The following is a 23,535-nucleotide window of genomic DNA, read 5'->3' on the forward strand; positions in this document are numbered from 1 at the left end:
ATCGCTTGGTCTGTGCTGAGACGCTGTGGTGGAGAGACCTCATGACACAAAATTTAAATCGAAGTCAACTGCATTGCAGGTTTATGTCCTCAGCAATGTAATTGACACTCCCCCAGAGGAGATAGGGTTATTAATTGATCAATTTAATTAAACAGTCAATTTGATATCAGATGTGCCCCAGAATCACCTTTGCTATACTACTCCTGGCAACTCATATTGGGAGGAGTAGGTTAGATCAAAGCAGACTCAAAATTTCTGTGATCCAAGCAGGATTCGTTCCTGCACCCTCTCGTATTCAAAACACATGAACACATACTTTGCCGCTAGACCACAGGGCCCAACGTTCAATCTATGATTTGTGACGACTATTATCAAAGGCCATAACATAGGGTATGTGAAAATTACGCTGCTCACGAAACGGAAACAGTGGGCGATTATGGATTACATTCCCACACGAAACGATAAAGGTGCAACAAACTGTTCACATATGTTGAACCTGAAATGCGAATAAAAAGTTGTACGATACCAAGACGTGGGCCAGAAACGGGATATCCTGCTTTCTGCAATCAGTCATGTTATCCATACCTGGCACGAATTTTCAGTTGACATTATAGATTCACTAGTAAACCCGACAATGCTTCGCAATTATGGGAATTGGATACACGTTGTAATCACCTTCCCCCCCCCCCCCCCCCCCCCCCGTCTCTCTGCCCATCTCCTCCTACTCCCTCTCTTTGTCCATCCCTTCCTCCTTCCCCTCTCTTTTTATATCACCTCCGTCGCTCTCTCTCTGTCCACCACCTCCATCACCTTATCCCTCTTCTATCTACCTCCATCTCCTCATCCCCACTCTCTATCTCCACCCTAACCCCTCACTATCTCCACATTCTGTGCCCCCACTCTGTCCATTTTCCTTTACTCCCTCTTTCTGATCTTCAGCCTAGTTTACTGTTATTCAACGAAGCCTTGATTCAAAAATAACTTAAAATGAATGAGTAAACCGGCTGGGATCAGGATAGGATTACAAAGTTTGGCGAGATTCAGATCCCGTAGTAGTATTCCAATCGTAAGTCGATAAGCAGTAAATAGAACTTTCTTGTTTTCCTTTAAAACCGACTGCGAGGAAGAAAACGAAACTGCTCGTAGTTTATTTACAGTTATTGTTTAAAAGAGTATACAACGAGAAGAATATACGGGATGTTAGCTGTAAAAGTGCAGATATTTTTACTGGTGATTGACGCTACAACAGTATTTACTTCATTTGCGGACAGATAATTATAGGTACTAGGAGTGCTATGTTTTTAGACTGGTCAGTATCTCCAAGGATACGCTGTAATCACCTTCTCCCCATTAAGTGTATTTTCCGCTGGGCAGCCGGTCGGATGTTGAAAACTGGACCTGTGGATTTAAAAGGGCGCTTTCTGAAACTATAGGGGCTGAAGCGAGGATATTCGACGATGTCCCACAAAAAATTCTGCATTTTTATTTTTCAGTCCATGTTGGCCGAAAAAAAAATGTGCTGCAGTACTTATCGAATGACCCTTATATTTTTATTTTCCATGGTCCAATCATCAAGGATATCCTCAGTGTGGGTGTACTGAACGAACGATGAAACTAATCTGAGCCTCCCTTTCAGCGCAGGTTCTACATTAATACATTGGTACGACAGCTCGTAACCATCCTCTGAATCTTCAGCGTGCTGCTGCAAGTGCAGTAGCCGACCAGTCCACACGCGGCATTGGCGCAGCTCAATGTTGACGCGGGCTTACGTAAGGCGCCCTAAGATAGCAACGGGCCTTACTGTTTGCTTACATAATCGCTTTACTTCACAAAGCACTCAACTGTCATCCATCCGGAGTGGATGTGCTTCTTTCCGAGCGCTCTCGGTCTGCTGTGCATCGTCTGGACCGATCACACAGTTCCCTCACAGTTCTCTCTGAGGACACGTAGCTACAGGGCCTGCACGCAGCACTATTTGCGAGGAATGCGGCCAACACAACTCACGGCCGCGATGAACGTTCCCCCTTAGATAAAAAGGAGTGGTTTGTCTGCGGAGACTAGAACAAGACACCTCCTTGCAGGATGATGGGAGGAAGTTACAGCGTCCTCCGTGGGAAAAATTAGCTGCATTTTTAAGGTTCTGGTCTGTGCAGTGAGAGGGCCACGAGATGAGATAGCAGGCGCCGGTACTGCCTGCGAGGCCCGGCAGCAGCCTGCTGTTTGTTCAAGTTATCGCTGGACGCGCCACTCTTCCAGATGCATTCTGCTCCGTTTCCGTCGCTGCTCGCCGGATATCTCTTTCAGCAGAGCCCTAGAAAATGCTTCTCTCAGTCCTAGTTCAAATGTGTGTGAATTCCTAAGGGACCAAACTGCTGGTGTCATCGGTCCCTGGACTTACGCATTACTTAAACTAACTTAAAGTAACTTGTGCTAAAACAACACACACTCCCATGCCCGAGTAAGGACTCGAATTTCCGGCGGGAGGGGCCGCGCAATTCGTGACATGGAGCCTCAAACCACGCGGCCACTCTGCGCGGCGTCTTTTCTAGTTTGTGCAGCGTGAAGACCAGTGTGACTGTAAAAGGGTGCAGGTCATTTCTACGTCTAGATCTATGTACATATTCTGCATTGTTGTGTCTAGACAAGACAGCCTAGACACAATGAGAGGAAGCCGAAAGGCACGCGCTAATTTAAAGCAGGAGGGCGTGAGGTCTGAAACAGGATACGTAATGAGTGCTATAAAGAAAAGTACGTGGCTTCTGGAATACTTAACTTTAATCCATCCTTTTGGTACATCTGGAGATTGTGGCGATACAAGTGAGACTCTTTAGATACATGCAATGTTACTAATGGCGCCTTGCTAGGTCGTAGCCATTGACTTAGCTGAAGGCTATTCTAACTATTGGCTCGGCTAATGAGCAATGCTTCGTCCATGTAGTCGCTAGCAAAGTCGTCCGTACAACTGGGGCGACTGCTAGTCCGTATCTCGAGACCTGCCTTGTGGTGGCGCTCGGTCTGCGATCACACAGTGGCGACACGCGGGTCCGACATGTACTAATGGACCGCGGCCGATTTAGAACTACCACCTAGCAAGTGTGGTGTCTGGCGGTGACACCACATGCATCACATAACGGGTTTTCTCTCCTCTCCAATCGCGGTAGATCATTTCTACATCTGCATCTACATACATATTTCGCACCCCCCCCCCCCCCCCCCCTGTGAAGTTCATGGCAGAGGGTACATAGCGTAATAGCAGTTATTGGGGTTTCTTCCTCTTCCAATCGCGTGTGCAGCGCGGAAAAAATTACTGCTTAGAAGGCCCTGTGCATGCTGTAATAAGTCCAATCTTGTCCAGCGATGTGTAAGTGGACGAGTCTCTAGCTTCTTCGGTCAACACTGTTCTTCAAACTTTGTAAGTGAAACTCTGTCTTCAAACGTTAGCCAGTTCAGGTTTTGGAAAATTGTCGTGAAGCTCTCCCGTGAGTGAAACAAACCTACGACCATTCGTCTTGCCTTTTTTATATACGTTCAGTATTCCCTGTTCTTATTTTTCTTGTGCATTAGGGTCGCAGCGGCGCAAGTTCGGCATGGCAGATTTGGCATGGTAAATTTAGAGGGATGGCCGAGCCCTTCCTGTCACCATCGCTTTACCCCTCTTCTTAGAGCGGAACTGTGTAACCCAATTGTCTGCGAGTAGTGTTGTACATATGAAATTGAGCGAAAGTTTTCGAAATGTTTGCGAAGCGTGTAACTCAGACGGGACTTGGGAAACAGGCCAGTGTTCACATATTGGGATTGTGCTATCGATAGCTACGATGCCACGGCGTAGGCACAAGTTTTTAGGTTGGCACTACGACGCCGACACCGATGACAGCGCCCTTTAGCCGGCGCTGTGCAGCTCTACGAGCTCCGCTCCAGATTCTACCCATTTGATTCCGAGTAGACGACCGTTATTATTATTTCATAGTGGGCGAGCCACTAGACGGATTTTCCCTTTGTAACTTATAGCCGATGTTAGATTTGACTGATGTACAGCTTTGCACTTACGTTCTCATCTTTACCAAAAGTTACGTATACATCATTGACTAATATTCTAGATAAAATGTACTTTTACGTAAAAAGTTGTACCGAGAGTTCTACCTCACCTGCTCCTCCTAGCTTCCTACATTCGGCCTACCCTTCAGTTACAGGAGCAGACCCACACGCCGCCTTCCAGGCGGGACACAAAAGGGATGAGGGAAACCGTCTAAAAACCACATCCAGGCTGGCCACCATACCGACCCTCGTAATTAATCGCCACGCGGGGTAGCCGCGCAGTCTCAAGCATCATGTCACGGTTCGCGCCGTTCCCCCCGTCGGAGGTTCGAGTCCTCCCTCGGGCATGGGTATGTGTGTTGTCCTTAGCGTAACTTAGTTAGATTAAGTAGTGTGTAAGCCTAGGGACCGATGACCTCAACAGTTTGGTCCCATAGTTCTTACCACAAATTTCCAATTTTTCCGTAGTTAATCCCCCGGGTGGATTCGATTCGGCATAGGTGCACCTCCCAGTACCGGGGGCAAAGTGGACGGTGATCACAACCCGAGGCCTAGTCACCACGTCCCATTCTCACCCTCCTGTAACAAATGAAAGCCTAGGGAACGTGGAGTAGAGGTAAAATGAACATCAATAGTTTATTTACTTATTTTCCTCTTTCTGTAATGAACATGAATACCACTGAGAATTGCAGGAAACCGGCGTCGCGAGGAGGAGGGCGCAGCAAGACGTCAGACTCATTGAGACTATCGACGATAACTGGGCCGATATACTTTCAGCAACCAATGTTAGAGGTATTTGTTGTAGGTCCAATAGACTCGGACATGCAAGTGATTTATAACCAGTCTCCTTTGTAGACGGACTGCATTTTCCCAGAGTCCTGACAATGAACCTAATTCTGCCACCTACCTGACCTACGACTGACGAGGAGAACACGGCAAGTGCCATAATTAGATTTCCCAGCCGAAGAAGAGCCAAAACAAGTAAACAAATGTCTCGGATTATCAGTAGATACTCGACCGTTTCCGAGAAAAACCCAAAGTTTTCGAGGTACTTTACGAGCCTTTTAGCGAGTAGGCCGGAGGAAGACAATGGCAAACCACCTCCGCTAGGACCTTGCCTAGTCAGTGGTGCGGGTCTCCCGCATCGTTCCCTACGCTCCTCGGAGTATGGGACCTCATCATCATCAATAAAAACTAAATTCCGCCCGAACAGGCCCTGAAGGCCAAACAGTACCGACCGGCCGCCATGTCACCGTCAGCCCACAGGCGTCAGTGGATGCGGATATGGAGGGGCATGTGGTCAGCACACCGTCCTCCCGGCCGTGTGTCAGTTTATGAGACCGGAGCCGCTACTTCTCAGTCAAGTAGCTCCTCAGTTTGCCTCACAAGGGCAGAGTGCATACCGCTTGCCAAGAGCTTGGCGCTTTCTAACCCAGCCCGACAGCGTTTAACTTCGGTGATCTGACAGGAATCGGTGTTACCACGGCGGCAAGAATGCAAGGTAATGGCTACAACGAAAAGAAAGAACCCGATAGTATGTGATCCAAGATCAGTGGTGAACATGTTGAGCACGTCACACCGTGTAAGTATTTTGGGGTAGTCCTAAGAATCAACATAAATCGGGACGAGCACTTAAAATCAGAATCAAGGAAGGCACATGAAATGAACGGTCCTGTGACAGTGCAGTACATTTGTAAAGCAACTTCCACGTAAGACGCTAGTACGACCAATGCTGCTGCTCCAGCGTTTGGAGTGCTTATCAAGAAGACACTGAATAGTGATCATGATACTCTAGTAGAAATGCCCATGTATCCCAAATGGGAATTTTTGAAAGAGAAACGGCATGCTCTCACTGAACTCTGTTGAGTAAATTTAGAGAGCCTCTTAGGAGAAAAACTGTACGACCATTCCGCTGCCACCAGAAGATTAAGAGAGATTGAGACGCGTACAGAGAAATACATAGTCATTTCTCCCTCGCCCAGTACGAGAATGGAATAGAAAAGAAAATCGGTAATACTGTTACGAAGTACTATCAGTCATGCACTGTACGATGGCATCTGATTTTGATATATAGTTGTGGGCCTACTACTGAAATCTGTGAAACCTGAGTGTTCTATCCCCACAAGCGCCATGAACTAGCTTGCAACTAATAACACTATACGCAGGGTGATCTTGCTACAGGAAATGACCCCTGGGTGGATAACTTGCGAGAAAGGTCATATGGACATATGGCCGGAAAGGCGGTCCAAGGGAGGTGGATATCAAAGACAGTAAGCGGTATCCATCACAGATAGGAACGCATCAATCACTGATAGCGCACTTGAGAACACACTAAACAAGTGGGAACTTTCTGTTTGTGCTAGTGTAATATCTCATCATGTTCAGTCGTTTTGCTGCATTTGGCCTAAATAAAATGTACATTCTCGACTTCTTGACACGGGTAGATTGTCAAGGAGCTATATAACTTACTGATAAGCTGTCAATGGAAATGAAGTGTCTGAAGTGTCTGACAGATAGCAGAACTACTTTCACATTTAGTTCAAAATTTTTTCTGCTGACCGGTTCAAGTAAGATACAGCTCAAGAAGGGGCTAAAGTATCCCCCTTTAGGAGTGCCTTCAACGAAATATAGGCCAATGATGTGTTGTCATACAATATCACACCATACATTAACACTCGACTGACGTAGTACGTCAATCACATCTCTATTACCGGCAGCGTGAGGAGCACGCTTGAGTCTCAGGACGTGTGCTAGCCGTGCCCTTCTTTTATTTCAAGCGTCAACTTCGCTTTGCAATTTCTCGGGATGTAATTTACGTATTACAATGCAACCCACGCCATTATTTTTGTGATTTTTCGTGCTGTTGATTACATACTAAACAATAGGGGTGTCTATTTAAAAATACACAAGTTAGAGTTGAAAATGTATTTGTGTACATTTTAAAATTTCGTGTAGTATTTGGTTTCCTAAGCCCCTGCCCTACGTTCATGCCGGTGAAAACCGTTTTTGAATATCTATTGTTATTCCAGAGGTACTTGAGATGCCAGAGTTAGGTGAGAACCCTATATACAGGGTGAAAAGTATTTAAACCAACAAACTCGGGGAGGTTGTAGGGGACATCAAAACAAATATTTTCCCTAGTGTAATTTTTTCCTACGAGGATTATTTAAACCGTTGGAGGCCGTATTACGCTCTTCCGTAGTTAGAGGGAGTATTGCGCTCTTCAGTTATAGGCAACTGCTGTCCACCAGTGTAGCAGTGCATTGTCTCTAATGGAGCGATACAACTGGAGTGAATACACTGTTATGGTTGGTGCGTACTACATAGCGCACCACAACGGACGAGCTGCACAGTAGGTTTATCAACAACAATATCCCAATCGCCGTATCCCGCATCATACGACCTTTGATGCTGTGTGCCAACGTCTGCGTGAGACCAGGTCATTTAGCAGATCACCTGGACAGGGATGCTGTCGCACGGTAAGAACGCTGCAATTTGAGGAAGCTGTCTTGCAGCATGTGGAGCGGGATCCTTCAGTCAGTGCTCGTGCAATTGCACGTCACATGGGGACGAATCAAACGAATGTAAGAACAGTCCTTCGAGATCAATTGTTACGTCCATTTCACTTACAGCGTGTCCACAACCTGGAACCAGTTGATTATCCACCCAGAGCACAGTTTTCGCAGTGGTACCTGGAACAGTGTGAAATGCATCCTACATTTCCATCCTCTGTGCTGTTTACCGACGAAGCAACGTTCGGGCGTGACGGAGTCTTCAACATGCACAATTCGCATGTTTGTAGCGAGGATAATCCACATGCCACAGTTACTTGCGCTCATAAAGTGCGGTTCTTCGTTAATGTGTGGGTCGGTGTTGTTGGAGACTGTTTAATTGGGCCTTATCTGCTACCTAATTGTTGTCTCTTGGTCATAAAAAAATGGAAAAGTGTTCGTTGGTTTAATTAATTTGCCGCCAGAGAAACCTTCCTCTACCGGCTGAAATACTCCTCATAGGAAAAAATGGCATTAGGGAAAAATATTTGTTTTGATGTCCCCTACAACCTCCCAGAGTTTGTCGGTTTAAATACTTTTCACCCTGGATATGTGTGTATGTGTGTATTCTGATGACACTCTGACACGTCATAACGTCTATCGTGAATACAGCCTTTGGACAAGCAAAGACCTTACTAATAAATTAGCGCCCGCGGACGGTACTGGAGCAAATGAACCTCGTAAAAGGCCGCCACTGTGCGGGTACGCCACACACGCTGCGAGGCGCCTGCGGGTTGGCACGGCCGCCTTGCGTCGCCCCCTTACCTAAGGCTGCCGCTTCCTCCAGGAGGTTGCTGACCGTCTACAAGATGTCCGTCTGACCGTCCCTGACCCCTTCACCCTGCAGCACAGAGCAATAATTCGGTACGGTTGTATTATCTGATGCAGGAGTGACCTCTCTATCTTTGGCACTCATTTCGAGTCATCGCTATTCCATCAAATTTACATAGCCGGTCTTGCGGAGCACCCTCTGCTCACTCTCGCATACGTAGTTGTTAGTCATTACGTGCTGCCTCGCGGAGTGGCCGCGCGGTCTAGGGAACCATGTCACGGATTGCGCTACCCCTCCCGTCGGAGGTTCGAGTCCTCCCTCGGACCTGGGTGTGTGTATGTTGTCCTTAGCGAAAGTTACTTTAAGTAGTGTGTAAGTCGAGGGACCGATGACGTCAGTCCTTTGGTCCCTTAGGAATTCACACACATTTGAACATTACCTGCTTTCTTTCGCTTCAGGTTGATAACTAAGCAACTGGATAACTTTAATTTCTTTTTCCGGTCAGAATTAGTAGTTGTAAGATAGACGCCACGGAGCCCGTGGAAGTTGAAACTCGTGAGTGCAGTGACGTTCGCCACAGCAAAATCGGATCCTGGGGGGGGGGGGGGGGGGGCAATTTTTGTCTCCAGTATTTGGTCTGAATGAAACGGGGTGATTACCAGATCGTGTACCATTGTTCTGTCTTAAATTCGAAACCTGACAGCAGTTCCCCGTACAGTGACACTGATGATGGTAATCCATATGTCAGATATGGACATTAGTATCGGCGGCCGATTAGCTAAGCTCCGATGCCGCTCAACCACTTCTCCTCTTTTGTTAACCAAAATACAACTCTACGGGGATGGATTCACCAGTCAACTGCAGAAAACAGTTACATATAAGACGCTTCACAAAGCAAATGTGATACTGAAAACGAAGAAAGAAAGCGTCTCCTATCGGGCATCTGAATCAACCTCCCAGGGAACCGCAATCAGCAAGACAATACAGTTTTAACTTTTATTTGTAGAGTTTGCTACTTTTATATCTTTCCTTCCAGTGTTTTGAACAAGCGTAAAAATTTTCTGAGTATGAATTTAACTAACTCTTCCAGGAAACATGGCATCTGAGGATTTTTTGAGCTATCAATCTTTTGAGTAGTTTGCTGCGGCCCGCAATGAATCCTGTGCAAACCTCTTCATCTCACTGTGGCAACTGCAGTCTACGCCTTCATTTATTTGCTCGATGTATCCCAATCCCTGTCTTCTTTTACTGTTTTTACACTCTACAGCTCCCTCTAGTAGGACGTAAGTCATTCCCTGGTGTCCTTTCATCCTGTCCCTTCATCTAGTCGCTGTCCACCGTACATTCGTTTCCTCGACGATTCTATGGAGAATCGCCTTATTCCTTACCTTATCAGTCGGCCTAATATTAACATTCTTCTGTAGCACCACATCTCAGATCCTTCTATTCTCTTTTTTTCCGACGCTACTCTGTTTCTTATGTTTTCTTTGCTGCCTCGATAGCAGAATTCTTCAACTTCATTTACTAATTCGTGATCACCAATTGTGATGTTAAGTTTCTCGCTGGTCTCAGCTGTGCTCACGATCATCATTTTCTTCTTTCTTCGTTTTACTCTCTATTCGTATACCGTACTCATTAGACTGTTCAGTCCATTCAACATGTCCTGTAATTCTGCTTCAATTTCAGTGAGGATATCAGTGCCATCAGTGAACTTTAATATTTACGGATACAGTAGCTAAAATATGTAACCAAACTCAGCGACCAGGCCTAAAGGACCGATGCGATGTCAACCGGCGATCGTGTCGTCCTCTGCCATTCGGATGCGGTATGGACGGTCTCCCGATTAGCATACCGCTCTTCCGGCCGTTGTCGGCTTTCCAGACCTTGGAGGCGCTACTTCGTATTCCTGTAGCTTCTCAACTAGCATCACGAGTCTGGCTGGACCCCGTTCCAGTCGTCCTACCAAGGCCACCACCAGTAATTGAACCCGGATCCTCCGCATGGCGTTCAAAAGCGCTAAACACTATTATTTTTTTATTTGTCTTCTATCTTTCGATATGTTCCTTCGCGGTTTATCGTCTGTGGTTCCGTGCCGATGTCGCACATCTTTCACATTCCATCGACGAGAGCTTCGCTTTGCTTTTCATTACGGGGGTGGCCAGTCCCCTGATCGAACAAATGTTCAAATGTGTGTGAATTCCTAAAAAATGGCTCTGAGCACTATGGGACTCAACATCTGAGGTCATCACTCCCCTAGAACTTAGAACTACTTAAACCTAACTAACCTAAAGACGACACACACATCCATGCCCGAGGCATGATTCGAACCTTCGACCGTAGCGCTCGCGCGGTTCCACACTGAAGCGCCTAGAACCGCTCGGCCACTCTGACCGGCTGAATTCCTAAGGGACCAAACTGCTTAGGTAATCGGTCCCTTGACTGAAACACTACTTAAACTAACTTATGCTAAGAACAACACACACAACCATGCCCGAGGCCTCGAACCTCCGGCGCCTGATCGAACACGCTGGCCTCTGAGCCGCCTCCACTCTCCTACGGCAGAGGACTGTGTGTTGATTGAAAGTAATTCCACTGTAATATAATTTTTAATTTAGAATGTCAAATGTGCAGCTACCACTGACTCAGCATTCAGGTGCTTATATGAATGCATGCTGTTTGATAAACAATAGACACCGCGTGGGATCTTCAGCTGTGATACATATTATGTAAACTGAAGAGGGGGGGGGGGGGGGGGGGGGAAGAAAGTAATAGTTTCAGCTGCATCAATACTTTGTGTGGAATCAGAGACGTAGAGTGAAAATGTGTACTGGACTTGGACTCCTACCAAGGATATCCTGGGTGCGAGGCAGTTGCTTTAACCACTGCCCCACACAGACACACTATTTATCGCCCATGCGCTAAGTGTCTCGGTGCGCTCCCTGGTCGGCAGACATTCCCATCTAACGGCACCTGTCCACATTCCCCGTCCATGCACTCCATCTTCGCTAATTTTAGATTCCCGTTGGTGGTCGAGCGTAAATGTGCATCTGCACTAAAGTTTGTGGAATTCATTGCCCATCGAGGCAAACCAGTTACATAAATGAAATGAATACCCCTAGCTGCATAGGGGCGTTGATGTTAGTCAACGGGGACAGTTGAAAATGTGTGCCCCGACCGCGACTCGAACCCGGGATTCCTGCTTACATGGAAGATGCTCTGTCCATCTGAGCCGCCGAGAACATAGAGGATAGTACGACTGCAGGACTTATCTCTGGCACGCATCCCGTGAGACCCACATTCGCAACTTATTGTCCCGCACTATATTCATAGTGCCCCTCCCCATTATACTCATTACTCGCTGATTTACTGCCGATTCCCGTAAGAGTTCGGGCTCACCGGCCATTTGACCATCTTCTTCTGAGCAGATGCACAAACAGTGCCAGAACTCTTAGGGAATCGGCAGCAAAGCCGCAACTAATGAGTATAACGGGCAGGGGCACTATGAATATAGTGAGGGACAATAAGTTGCGAATGTGGGTCTCACGGGAGGCGTGCCAGAGATAAGTCCCTGCAGTCGCACTGTACTCAGTGTCCTCGCTGGCTCAGATGGATAGAGAGAGCGTCTGCCATGTAAGCGGGAGAAGCCGGCCGCGGTGGTCTCGCGGTTCTAGGCGCGCAGTCCGGAACCGTGCGACTGCTACGGTCGCAGGTTCGAATCCTGCCTCGGGCATGGATGTGTGTGATGTCCTTAGGTTAGTTAGGTTTAAGTAGTTCTAAGTTCTAGGGGACTAATGACCACAGCAGTTGAGTCCCATAGTGCTCAGAGCCATTTTTTTAAGCGGGAGATCCCCGGTTCGAGCCGGCCGAAGTGGCCGTGCGGTTAAAGGCGCTGCAGTCTGGAACCGCAAGACCGCTACGGTCGCAGGTTCGAATCCTGCCTCGGGCATGGATGTTTGTGATGTCCTTAGGTTAGTTAGGTTTAACTAGTTCTAAGTTCTAGGGGACTAATGACCTCAGCAGTTGAGTCCCATAGTGCTCAGAGCCATTTGAACCATTTGAACCATCCCCGGTTCGAGTTCCGGTCGGGGTACACATTCTCAAGTGTCCCCCTTGACTTACATCAACGCCTGTATTCAGCTAGGGGTATTCATTTCATTATTTACTTCCCTTTCCGTTCTCTCCCTTCCCCCTTCAATTTATATTCAGGTGCTTGCCTGTCTGTTTATCTACTCATTTAAGTCAGCAACTCATCAAAAGGCAGGCTTGCACGTCCCTTTCCATAGCATCACAAATGCGAATATTATGATGGTGCCAGCTGGCAGTCTCGTTCGGTTCCGACGATCTAATCACTATCTTAGCCAATGGTAATTTGGCCGTTCCTCCCGAGTCTTGTGGCCGCGTGGTTTTAGGCGCCATGTGACGGAATGCGCGGCCCCTCCAGCCGGATGTTCGAGTCCTCCCTCGCGCATGGTTGCGTGTGTTGTTCTTAGCGTTAGTTAGTTTAAGTAGTCTGTAAGTCTAGGGACCGATGACCTCCCTTAGGAATTCACGAACTCCCGAGTCTTGTGGCTCTGAGCAAATGGTTCAAATGGCTCTGAGCACTATGGGACTCAACTGCTGAGGTCATTAGCCCCTAGAACTTAGAACTAGTTAAACCTAACTAACCTAAGGACATCACAAACATCCATGCCCGAGGCAGGATTCGAACCTGCGAACGTAGCGGTCTTGCGGTTCCAGACTGCAGCGCCTTTAACCGCACGGCCACTTCGGCCGGCCTCCCGAGTCTTGTGTCGCATCCTCATTTGGTCACTATTAGATACCTCAAAATTAAAAAGTAGAAAATATTCTGAACGAAGTGCTCCATCACTTCAGTATAATGAAATATAGATGTTTCGAAGCCATCAAAAATTCTGTACTAATGACAGTATTTTATTTCTTTCTAGTGGCGGTCTACAGATGGATCATCCGGCATACGTATCATGACAGACGGCAAATATTCGCATATGCAAAGTGGACATGTTCAGCTTTGCACATGCTCATAATAATATTCCGTATTAGTATCTAAGAGCTATCTGTCTTGTGTACATTTTCGTTCACGTAGGTGAACTATGCGTTTGGATATTACAAACAGATAACTATATTTCACGACAGACGCATATTGTCTGTTAATATATCCGACGTCCTAATCCGCCAAGGTGAACAGCTGCTGTTTGTCATAATATGTCAGCCAACGACGTACTGCCAGCAAAACAGAAGTTCCTCATCCGTACAGCAGCATGCTACATTCAAAATGCGGTCCTTCAAAAGAGCAGTCGGGCAGGCTGATTAGTGCAGTCGGGTTAGGATGTTAAGTCATGTCACTTGTCATTGAATTAATATCAAACAGTAAAATGGAAAAGCGATTCAACAAAAGAAAAATCAAATCATGTGATACTCTGACGTCTTGGAGTTAGGCGCTTCTTGTATGTTATGTGAGAGGGACGATGGATTGTTGTGGCAAGCGGTTCTGAGACAATCTTATCAATCACTTTACGTTGACAGACAGGGTGGAAAGTGTGATACATCCCAGAATGAGAACCTCGTCTGAAAATATATATTTATTGAGATGCTCATTAAACACAGTTTGACACTACAGAAAATACTGACCTCTGTCGAATAAATATACTGTTAAACTGACAACATGGTGTACTGAACAACTTGAATGTGACATCTATTAGTATAGAAACTGGTTAATGGCAACACAGGCGAACAAGACACAACCGCCAGCCTTCACTGCCAAAAACACTCAAGTCAGAGCCTATGCTTCACACCTTGCCGATAGTCTGAATTATGTCCTCCTTCATCCTGATCAGCGATCCACGTGATTGTTTCTGTAGTTCGAAACGGGCCTTCTCCGTCTACCAGGAAAGATGGTGTAAATTGGCCAATCAGGAGGCATCTCTTCCCGCAACAAGCTTCTATCTACCGCTTCTTTCGCTATTTACGTGCTGCATTTGCGATAACTTCCGGGTACAACATGTAAGAACCACAATGGATCCTTTCGCCATCTATTCGTTAATGATTAAATTAAATTTTCGGTCGTAGCGTCGTACCCAAAGACAGGCTTTATAGGTCTGTGCTGTCTCCCGTCTTCCACCCTGTCTGACCTTGCTCCGTGGCTATGAAACTCAACCCCCGCTGCCGACCGGTGTGGCCGAGCGGTTCTAGGCGCTTCAGTCTGGAACCGCGCTATCGCTACGGTCGCAGGTTCGAATCCTTCCTCGGGCATGGATGTGTGTGGTGTCCTTTGGTTGGTTCGGTTTAAGTAGTTCTAAGTTCTAGGGGACTGATGACCTCAGATGTTAAGTAGCATAGTGCTCAGAGCCATTTGAACCATTTTTCAACCCTCGCAACGACACCGTTACACAGATGCCACTTCCTGCCACACGCGACTGTTGCTTCCAATGTATAGGTCACCGACTCATGTCCACTCTGACAGAACACAACCACAAGTAATGCGAACATGTCCTCTTACATTCAATTATTATGAAATACGTCACAGTATTTCTAGCTACGAGGCGCCGAGGATCAACAGATAAATCGGGGACGAGCCCTTTTGTCGACGTGTGCGCGAGTTGTTTGAATTTTTCCTCTTAACCTTTCTTTATTTTGTGCACATGCATTGGTTTTTGTTGTTTCTTCTTTCAATATATTGTCTTATCATACAATATCTTAGACTTGTTTTCTCGGAGATTTCATGTAAGTAATCCAGTGCTGGAAATTAATATTCATAAGTAAGTTTTTATTGAGGGAAGGGGGTGTCAAGACATCCTCACGCGTTCCTGCCCAATTGTATCGTCACCTGCAGAGCAATTGGAGACACAGGTTCCCCACATCCCACCTTATCTCACGCAGGCAACCTTCCGAGCTCCGTACTGTAAACGGCTGGTACAGTATAACGAGCGGCGCTAATATGATACGTGCTGACCAGTCACTTGCGACGTACTTGTGATGTGGGGCGAGGCAGCTTCAGAGTTCGCGTTGGCGGGCAGCGAAGCAGCAGTTGGCCAACTTGGCACGGTTACCTTATCCCATCCTATCCTATCGTGTACTTCAGCTGCAGCAGGGCCGCCGCCGGCCACCGGTCACTCTCCGTGGGAAGGGAGGGCGGTAATTAACAAGTAAAGGCGCCGGGCGGCGCGACCGCAGCAAATTGCCTCCTCACTTATTAATTTACGGGGCTTCTTGCGAGGGCTCAAGTTCCACGCATGGCTCCAGCCAGACCCCACCCCCTCGCCGCAGGCAGCCTTCGGAGCGTGGACTTTCCTTGACACTGTGCAATTTCCAGATAAACTATAAGGGGTGTTCACGAGGGTGCAGTGGGGGGTCTAGGGAAGTCAGGCGAAAACTTGAGCTGGAGTATTTCTTAGGAAACCTTCACCATCATTCTTTTTCGACGAAAATTTCTATTTCGTTTAGGACTCATGGATAGAGTAGCATGGAGAGCTGCATCAAACCAGTCTCAGGACTGAAGACCACAACAACATAACGTAGGTTCTGAAGTCACTCCTTAGCAAAACAAACATTTCCACTTCATATTTTATGTAGGCTAAGCGTCAGTTTAGTTGCTAATACGACAAACATCCCGTCTGATTCCGATTTCTCACCAAACTCGTTGCAGAATGTTGGGCGTTTATTTCTTCAAGAGCGGCGTAGATACTTGTTCTGAACGCCGCGAGTGTGTCCGTTGAGGATAGTACACGAATTCTGTTCGTAATTAAACCAAAGAAAATAAGGCAGAGTCCGTCGGGACTGTCGAATACGTGGCCGCGCAACGAGCCGCGTTAGATCTATGCATTGACCTGTATACGATCACTGAGGAAACTTCGGGCTTCATTAAGATATATGGGCAGAGGCCTTGCCGCAGTGGATACACCGGTTCCCGTGAGATCACCGAAGTTAAGCGCTGTCGGGCATGGCCGGTACTTGGATGGGTGACCATCCAGCCGCCATGCGCTGTTGCCGTTTTTCTGGGTGCACTCAGCCTCGTGATGCCAATTGAGGAGCTACTCGACCGAATAGCAGCGGCTCCGGTCAAAGAAAACCATCATAACGACCGGGAGAGCGGTGTGCTGACCACACGCCCCTCCTATCCGCATCCTCAACTGAGGATGACACGGCGGTCGGATGGTCCCGATGGGCCACTTGTGGCCTGAAGACGGAGTGCTTTTTTTTTTTTTTTCATTAAGATATAGCTGCTGGTAAACCTTTCGGGATCTGAGGTCATGGTCCAAGAAACTCTTCTGTTCCAGACGTTTCGTCCAGGACTGCGCTGAACATCCTCAGAGGCGCTCCTCCGCTGAGTCTTGGCGACTCCTTCGTGCTCTCGCACCGACTAAACGATCCCGTGACAAAACGTGCCGCTCTACTTTCGATTTCACCTACTTCCTCTATCAGACCTACCTGGGAAGGACCCCAGATAGTTGAAAAATACTCAAGAATCGGCCGAACAAGCGCCTTGTATGCCACTGCCTTCGTGGATGAGTGACATTTCCTTAAGATTCTTCCTATATATCTCAGTCTGGTATGTGCTTTTCCTACTATTTGTTTTAGGTGGTCATTCCACTTAAGGTCGCTCCTGATAGTTAATCCTAAATATTTTACGGCAGATACTGCACAACGTGAAGTTGTGCAGTAGTGGATTTCTCTTCCTATGTCTGCGCATTATGTCACCTTTGTTTGCGTTTGGGATCAACTGCCAGAGCCTGCACCATTCACCAATATTCTGCAGGTCATTCCGCAAATCGATACTATCCTCTGGCGTTGCTATCTTCCCGTAGACAGCCGTATCATCTGCGAGCAGTCTTAAAGAACTTCCGAAGCTTTCTACAAAATCATTTATCTACTCTGAAAACAGCAACTGTCCTATCGCACTCCTTTTATGTACTTTGAAAGTTACCTTTATATCAGTCAATTTTGTTCCGTTAAGGGCGGTCTGTTGAGTCCTATCTGCAAGCAGGTCTTGAATACAGTCACAGATCTGGTATGATACTTAGCAGGTCGTATTTTTTCTCACTAAACGGCAGTGTTGAATGGTGTCAAATGCTTTCATGACGTCAAGGAACATGGCATCAACCTGAGCGCCGTTGTCTCAGCACTATGGTTCTCATGGAGGAACAGAGCGAGCTGAGATTCGCAACATTACTACACTCCTGGAAATGGAAAAAAGAACACATTGACACCGGTGTGTCAGACCCACCATACTTGCTCCTGACACTGCGAGAGGGCTGTACAAGCAATGATCACACGCACGGCACAGCGGACACACCAGGAACCGCGGTGTTGGCCGTCGAATGGCGCTAGCTGCGCAGCATTTGTGCACCGCCGCCGTCAGTGTCAGCCAGTTTGCCGTGGCATACGGAGCTCCATCGCAGTCTTTAACACTGGTAGCATGCCGCGACAGCGTGGACGTGAACCGTATGTGCAGTTGACGGACTTTGAGAGAGGGCGTATAGTGGGCATGCGGGAGGCCGGGTGGACGTACCGCCGAATTACTTAACACGTGGGGCGTGAGGTCTCCACAGTACATCGATGTTGTCGCCAGTGGTCGGCGGAAGGTGCACGTGCCCGTCGACCTGGGACCGGACCGCAGCGACGCACGGATGCACGCTAAGGCCGTAGGATCCTACGCAGTGCCGTAGGGGACCGCACCACCACTTCCCAGCAAATTAGGGACACTGTTGCTCCTGGGGTATCGGCGAGGACCATTCGCAACCGTCTCCATGAAGCTGGGCTACGGTCCCGCACACCGTTAGGCCGTCTTCCGCTCACGCCCCAACATCGTGCAGCCCGCCTCCAGTGGTGTCGCGACAGGCGTGAATGGAGGGACGAATGAAGACGTGTCGTCTTCAGCGATGAGAGTCGCTTCTGCCTTGGTGCCAATGATGGTCGTATGCGTGTTTGGCGCCGTGCAGGTGAGCGCCACAATCAGGACTGCATACGACCGAGGCACACAGGGCCAACACCCGGCATCATGGTGTGGGGAGCGATCTCCTACACTGGCCGTACACCACTGGTGATCGTCGAGGGGACACTGAATAGTGCACGGTACATCCAAACCGTCATCGAACCCATCGTTCTACCATTCCTAGACCGGCAAGGGAACTTGCTGTTCCAACAGGACAATGCACGTCCGCATGTATCCCGTGCCACCCAACGTGCTCTAGAAGGTGTAAGTCAACTACCCTGGCCAGCAAGATCTCCGGATCTGTCCCCCATTGAGCATGTTTGGGACTGGATGAAGCGTCGTCTCACGCGGTCTGCACGTCCAGCACGAACGCTGGTCCAACTGAGGCGCCAGGTGGTAATGGCATGGCAAGCCGTTCCACAGGACTACATCCAGCATCTCTACGATCGTCTCCATGGGAGAATAGCAGCCTGCATTGCTGCGAAAGGTGGATATACACTGTACTAGTGCCGACATTGTGCATGCTCTGTTGCCTGTGTCTATGTGCCTGTGGTTCTGTCAGTGTGATCATGTGATGTATCTGACCCCAGGAATGTGTCAATAAAGTTTCCCCTTCCTGGGACAATGAATTCACGGTGTTCTTATTTCAATTTCCAGGAGTGTATTTGCGGAATCCGTGTTGATTTTTACTGTGGAGATTGTCATTCTTCAAAAGCTTCATAATTCCTGAGCTTAATATACGTTCCATAGCGCAGTTCCAATTGAGCCACGTGAATTTAAAAGAAGAAAAAATGAAGGGCATGTCAGGATGAGTGGTAACGACATGCAGTAGTTCCTATAGTGTCTACTTGTACGCAGCAGACTTTTTCCGAGCATATTATTTCTTCTAGTTTTGACCAATACCGTATCCCGTATGAACACGTGTTGCTTTATTAAATTATTCTGTTTTCTTCAATACACTGTCATACGTTAAATTACTGCTCTGTTCGTGAAAGGCTATCAGTAAAAATGTAGTTGACTCGAAAGCTATCTCGAAATCTATGACAGGGAAAGTGGTAATTGATAGTCGTCTCTCCGTTCTATTATTTCCTTAAAGTCTTTCCAAATGGCCCGCTGTGATCCACTTCTGCATCTGGCTAGTTCCTTTACATGATTAAAATCTATTGGCATTTGCTGGTAATGGTGACAATGTTAATGAACGTCTTGAATTTAAGGAATAGGATCATCCTAATAAAACAGTGAAATTGAAAAGTTTTCCTGCGTATCAGGCTACGTTTCGCCCTCCTTGCTCTGTGACGACTTCTCGTGGATGGCATGAGACTTTGATATGTGACACTGGATAGACAGTATCAGGAAAATACTTGGGACTCTCAAAAATGGTAGGTCCACAAGAAGATAGCTGCCGTATGTTCTAAGAAGCTCTGTTACACTTTTGTCATAGAACTCGAATCTTCGAAACTTTACACTTAACGAGCACATTAGGGGCTTTACCAAGAGAGGAGACACAATAAAGCAAGCAGTGGACTCACATTCTGTGTACGAGACCAAACAGGTTTACATTGTCCTAGGTTTCCCTATAGCCGCTTACGGAAAATGGCGGACTCGTTCTCTTCGAAAAGACAACACCTATGTATTTTTTATACGCGTAAAGCATTACATGCTTTTTAATTAGAAGCTGACCTACCATCCATATAAAAGTGCCGAAATGTAAACTGATAGTTGTTATTTATTACTATTTTCATTCTGCGTAACTATTGCTTAAATTTAATCCGAAGCAGAGCTATAATCCATAAATGACTGTGTAGTACTTGTGGGTATTTACATAGTCGTTTACTACTTACCGTAAGTTCTACTCCCTTCCGTTGGTCGTGATCCATCTGAAAACAGAGGTTGCGAAAATTAATGAAGAATATTCGTAGAGGTCCAGCGGGAAAACTATTTTAACAAAAAAATTAGACAGAAACAGTCTTGTCCCATCACTGTTTCGAAAAAAAGAATAAATGAATAAAAATACGACTGACGTGCCTTGCACCGACGTAAAATTAAACGGAAATAACCGATTTCTCAATGTGAATTAACATGCTAAGACCAAGACGCAGACCTAAAATAATCGACACAAACAGTTTAAATATGTATACTGAGGATGGTAATCACGTTTGCGAGAAATATTCATGGAAATAGAATGTAGATATATTATCTCACCAAAAATCAAAATTATGTACTTCATCGCCTTAAACTTCCTACGGGAGCTAGTACTTGTAGAGTCAGAAAAGATAATACTATTCGCAACCCTTAGCTAGTTACGTGAAACCTACTGTGCTTTATGAAGGCATAAAAAATACTACTCTTTTCTGCTACCTTATACTTTTCGTAGATTTTGGGCAACGATTATGTAAGTTACAACGTGCTTAGTCGAGTCGAAATGTGCCCCTTCAGGCTGTATCTAAGGCGATCTCTGACACCGCAATCTGCAATATGAATGACAGTGAAAAATGTTTCACTTGTTATTCAGCGCCACTCACGCAATTCAACATTCGGAGGACCAAATCTCATCCTGCACGCTACAGTCATGAATTACAAACGACGAATGCGCCAGAAACCAGTTTTGCTATCTTCTGGAATTTATGTAGCTCCTGATGAAAGCCTTCGCGTATTATGATTGCAGAGACCGAAGCGGCTACGCGAAAATGATACACGAGTCCCTTCACTAACGTTAAAATGAGCCTCCCGGCAGTTGGTGAAAACTATTGCTATAATCGTTGGGTGATATTACGTCTGGTATATACGCTTCGGGAATAAGTCAATTTGGACCCTCTGTAAATTATTTCGTATCTCCAGCATTGGACAAAATGTTGCTAATAAGCTTTCCTGTCCTACGGGCATCAGTTATTCACACGTGTCGAGCAAGTAAATTTGCAGTGAGCAGCGTGCGCCAGATGAAAAGCGTCAGGGACGCGATGGAATTCAACACTAATTGCCACAAAGCCTCTGGCGGCAGTCTTGTTCGTTTGCCGCTATGCAGAAACCACACAAAGATCACTCCCGCCAGCACGAAATGCGCTGTGGCTGCATCCTTGCTTTCAGTTCCGAGAAAATAACAACGGAGCGGACGGAGAGTAAAGGTAGCAGCAAAACGGCATCTCGAATTGTCTCCCAGCTTCCGGTGTCGTGCTGTTTCTTTGTTGAGAAACGTACTTCTTGTGTGATTCGACTCTTACGTTGAACAAAACGTTCGATTTTCTTGAGCAACATATGGTGTAGGCTGCGTGCTGCACCTTTGCAAGATTACCTGCCAGAAAAATTGTGGCACAACTTGACTAAGAGAAGGGATCTGGTGACAGAACGCATCCTAAGGTATCAAGGAATCAGGAATAATCAGTTTGGTAAAGGTTACTGTGAGGCGTAAAAATGGTATGGGACGATCTAGGCATGAACACAATAAGCAGATTGAAGTGGATGTACTAGAGCGTGCAGAACCGTAATGCCTCCCATTTTTTTGTGTGAAACTCTTCAACCTTTTTCAATAAGACCAAAGTTATTATTATTATTTATTTTATGGCCTTCATTGGACCACTCTAGTCAAAAATACAAAGTTGTAAACAGGTTGTTACACAGGGATACAATTTGGTTCAACAATAAATATGATATTTAGGTAATATAATTATAAGAGTCTATTCGTGTATGAAAGGTGTTTTGCTCTTCTGTCTGCCCCTTCCTGATTGTGCTCATGACTGCTTCTATTTTCTTATATACTGTTTCACTTGATGCTATTCTCCAATGTCCATTTATGTTATACTGTTTATTTATACATGTCTTAATTATTCATCTTTCTATTTTTAGTATTCTATCAATTTCTGCTGTGTTAGTTGTTTTGAAAGTTTCAGCTGCATACGTTATTTCTGGTTGTGTAACTGTTTTATAGTGTTTTAATTTTACATCTATAGATAGGCTTTTTTTCCTGTATGTAGTTTTGGTAATGTAATTTGCATAGTTCAGTTTTATTATTCTGTTCTGCCATGATGGCTTCTCATTTAGATTGTATGTTATTATTTCGCCTAATTATTTAAATTTATCAACAATTTTGATTTCCTGATCTCTTATTGTAATTTTCTTTGCAAGTGGTGGATCAGTTAGCATAATCTCCGTTTTTTCAAATGATATTCTAAGGCCTACTTTCTCTGCTATTTCTTGTAGTGATTTCACTTGTTGCTTAGCTTCTTGAACGGTGTTGGCTAGGAGAGCAAGATCATCAGCGAATTCCAAGCAGTTTAAGCTAATATCATCATTTGCACTTCCAATTCTTATCATCTTTGGATTGTCCTTGTACCATTCCAGACCAAAGCTACTAACATTCTACGTCTTAATTCTTCATGTCTGCATATTTGCAACACTTTGCCGCAAGGAGTCTCCGAATAGTAGCATGTAAGATGCGATGTGCAACGTAACTACGTCGGTGCGTGACAAACAGTGCGCTGTTGTCAAGTTTCGAATTCGAAGAGTTCGTCCACTCATAGAGCTCCCCCCCCCCCCCTCCCCTTTTGGCACAACAATGACAGACCACACACGACCTACGTGACATCTGCAACGATCCGACACCTTGAGTTCACTGTCATCGATCATCGTCCATATAGTCCTGAATTGACAGCATTCGACTATCATCTATTTCCAGAACTCAAAAAAAAACACCTTCGTGGACTTGACTTTAATAGTGATGAAGCGCTGCAAGCAGAGGTGAGGTTGCTGCTCCGTCAACAAAGTCAAACATTCTGCAGTGGCGTTATCATCAAACTGCCCTCTCATTGGATGAAATGTGGTCGTCGCTCCGGCGACTATGTTGAGAAAGAAATATGTAGATATGAAGAATGAACGCGAATAATATTAATAACTTTTTTTTAAGCTTTGAGTTTTCACGAAAAAAATTCGGAGGCTTTAAATTTCAGCACGCCCTTGTAGGTTGCAGTAGTTACTCAAAGACTTAAACAGCATACACTAGCGTTATAACATACCAATCTTCGAACTTAAGACCAAAACAACAACAACCTGATTAATCACGAGTTGTGAAAGGACCAAATCTTTTTTGAGAAAAAACTCAATCATAAACTGTAAAATAAGAAGAATAGCGCAATATCAGATTTGGAACACCATGTAAGTAGGCTGTTTAGGTTTTTATGTTGGTAACGCCACGTAGCGCTCTGTATGAAAATCACTGACTGTGCTGTGTGCAGTCTGTG

General features: G+C 46.1%; 1 protein-coding gene across 1 annotated transcript in view; it reads right to left on the reverse strand.

Moving 5' to 3' along the window:
* Window positions 1-23,535, reverse strand: part of LOC124553510 (protein doublesex-like) — an 831,649-nt gene that overhangs the window by 682,078 nt on the left and 126,036 nt on the right. Inside the window, exon 2 of the mRNA XM_047127396.1 lies at window positions 20,146-20,181. Coding sequence (XP_046983352.1) covers window positions 20,146-20,181 — 36 coding nt within the window. The remainder of the gene's footprint in view (window positions 1-20,145; window positions 20,182-23,535) is intronic.

This window comes from Schistocerca americana, chromosome 1 (genome assembly GCF_021461395.2).
Source record: "Schistocerca americana isolate TAMUIC-IGC-003095 chromosome 1, iqSchAmer2.1, whole genome shotgun sequence".
In the NCBI taxonomy this organism is placed as follows: Eukaryota; Metazoa; Arthropoda; class Insecta; order Orthoptera; family Acrididae; genus Schistocerca; species Schistocerca americana.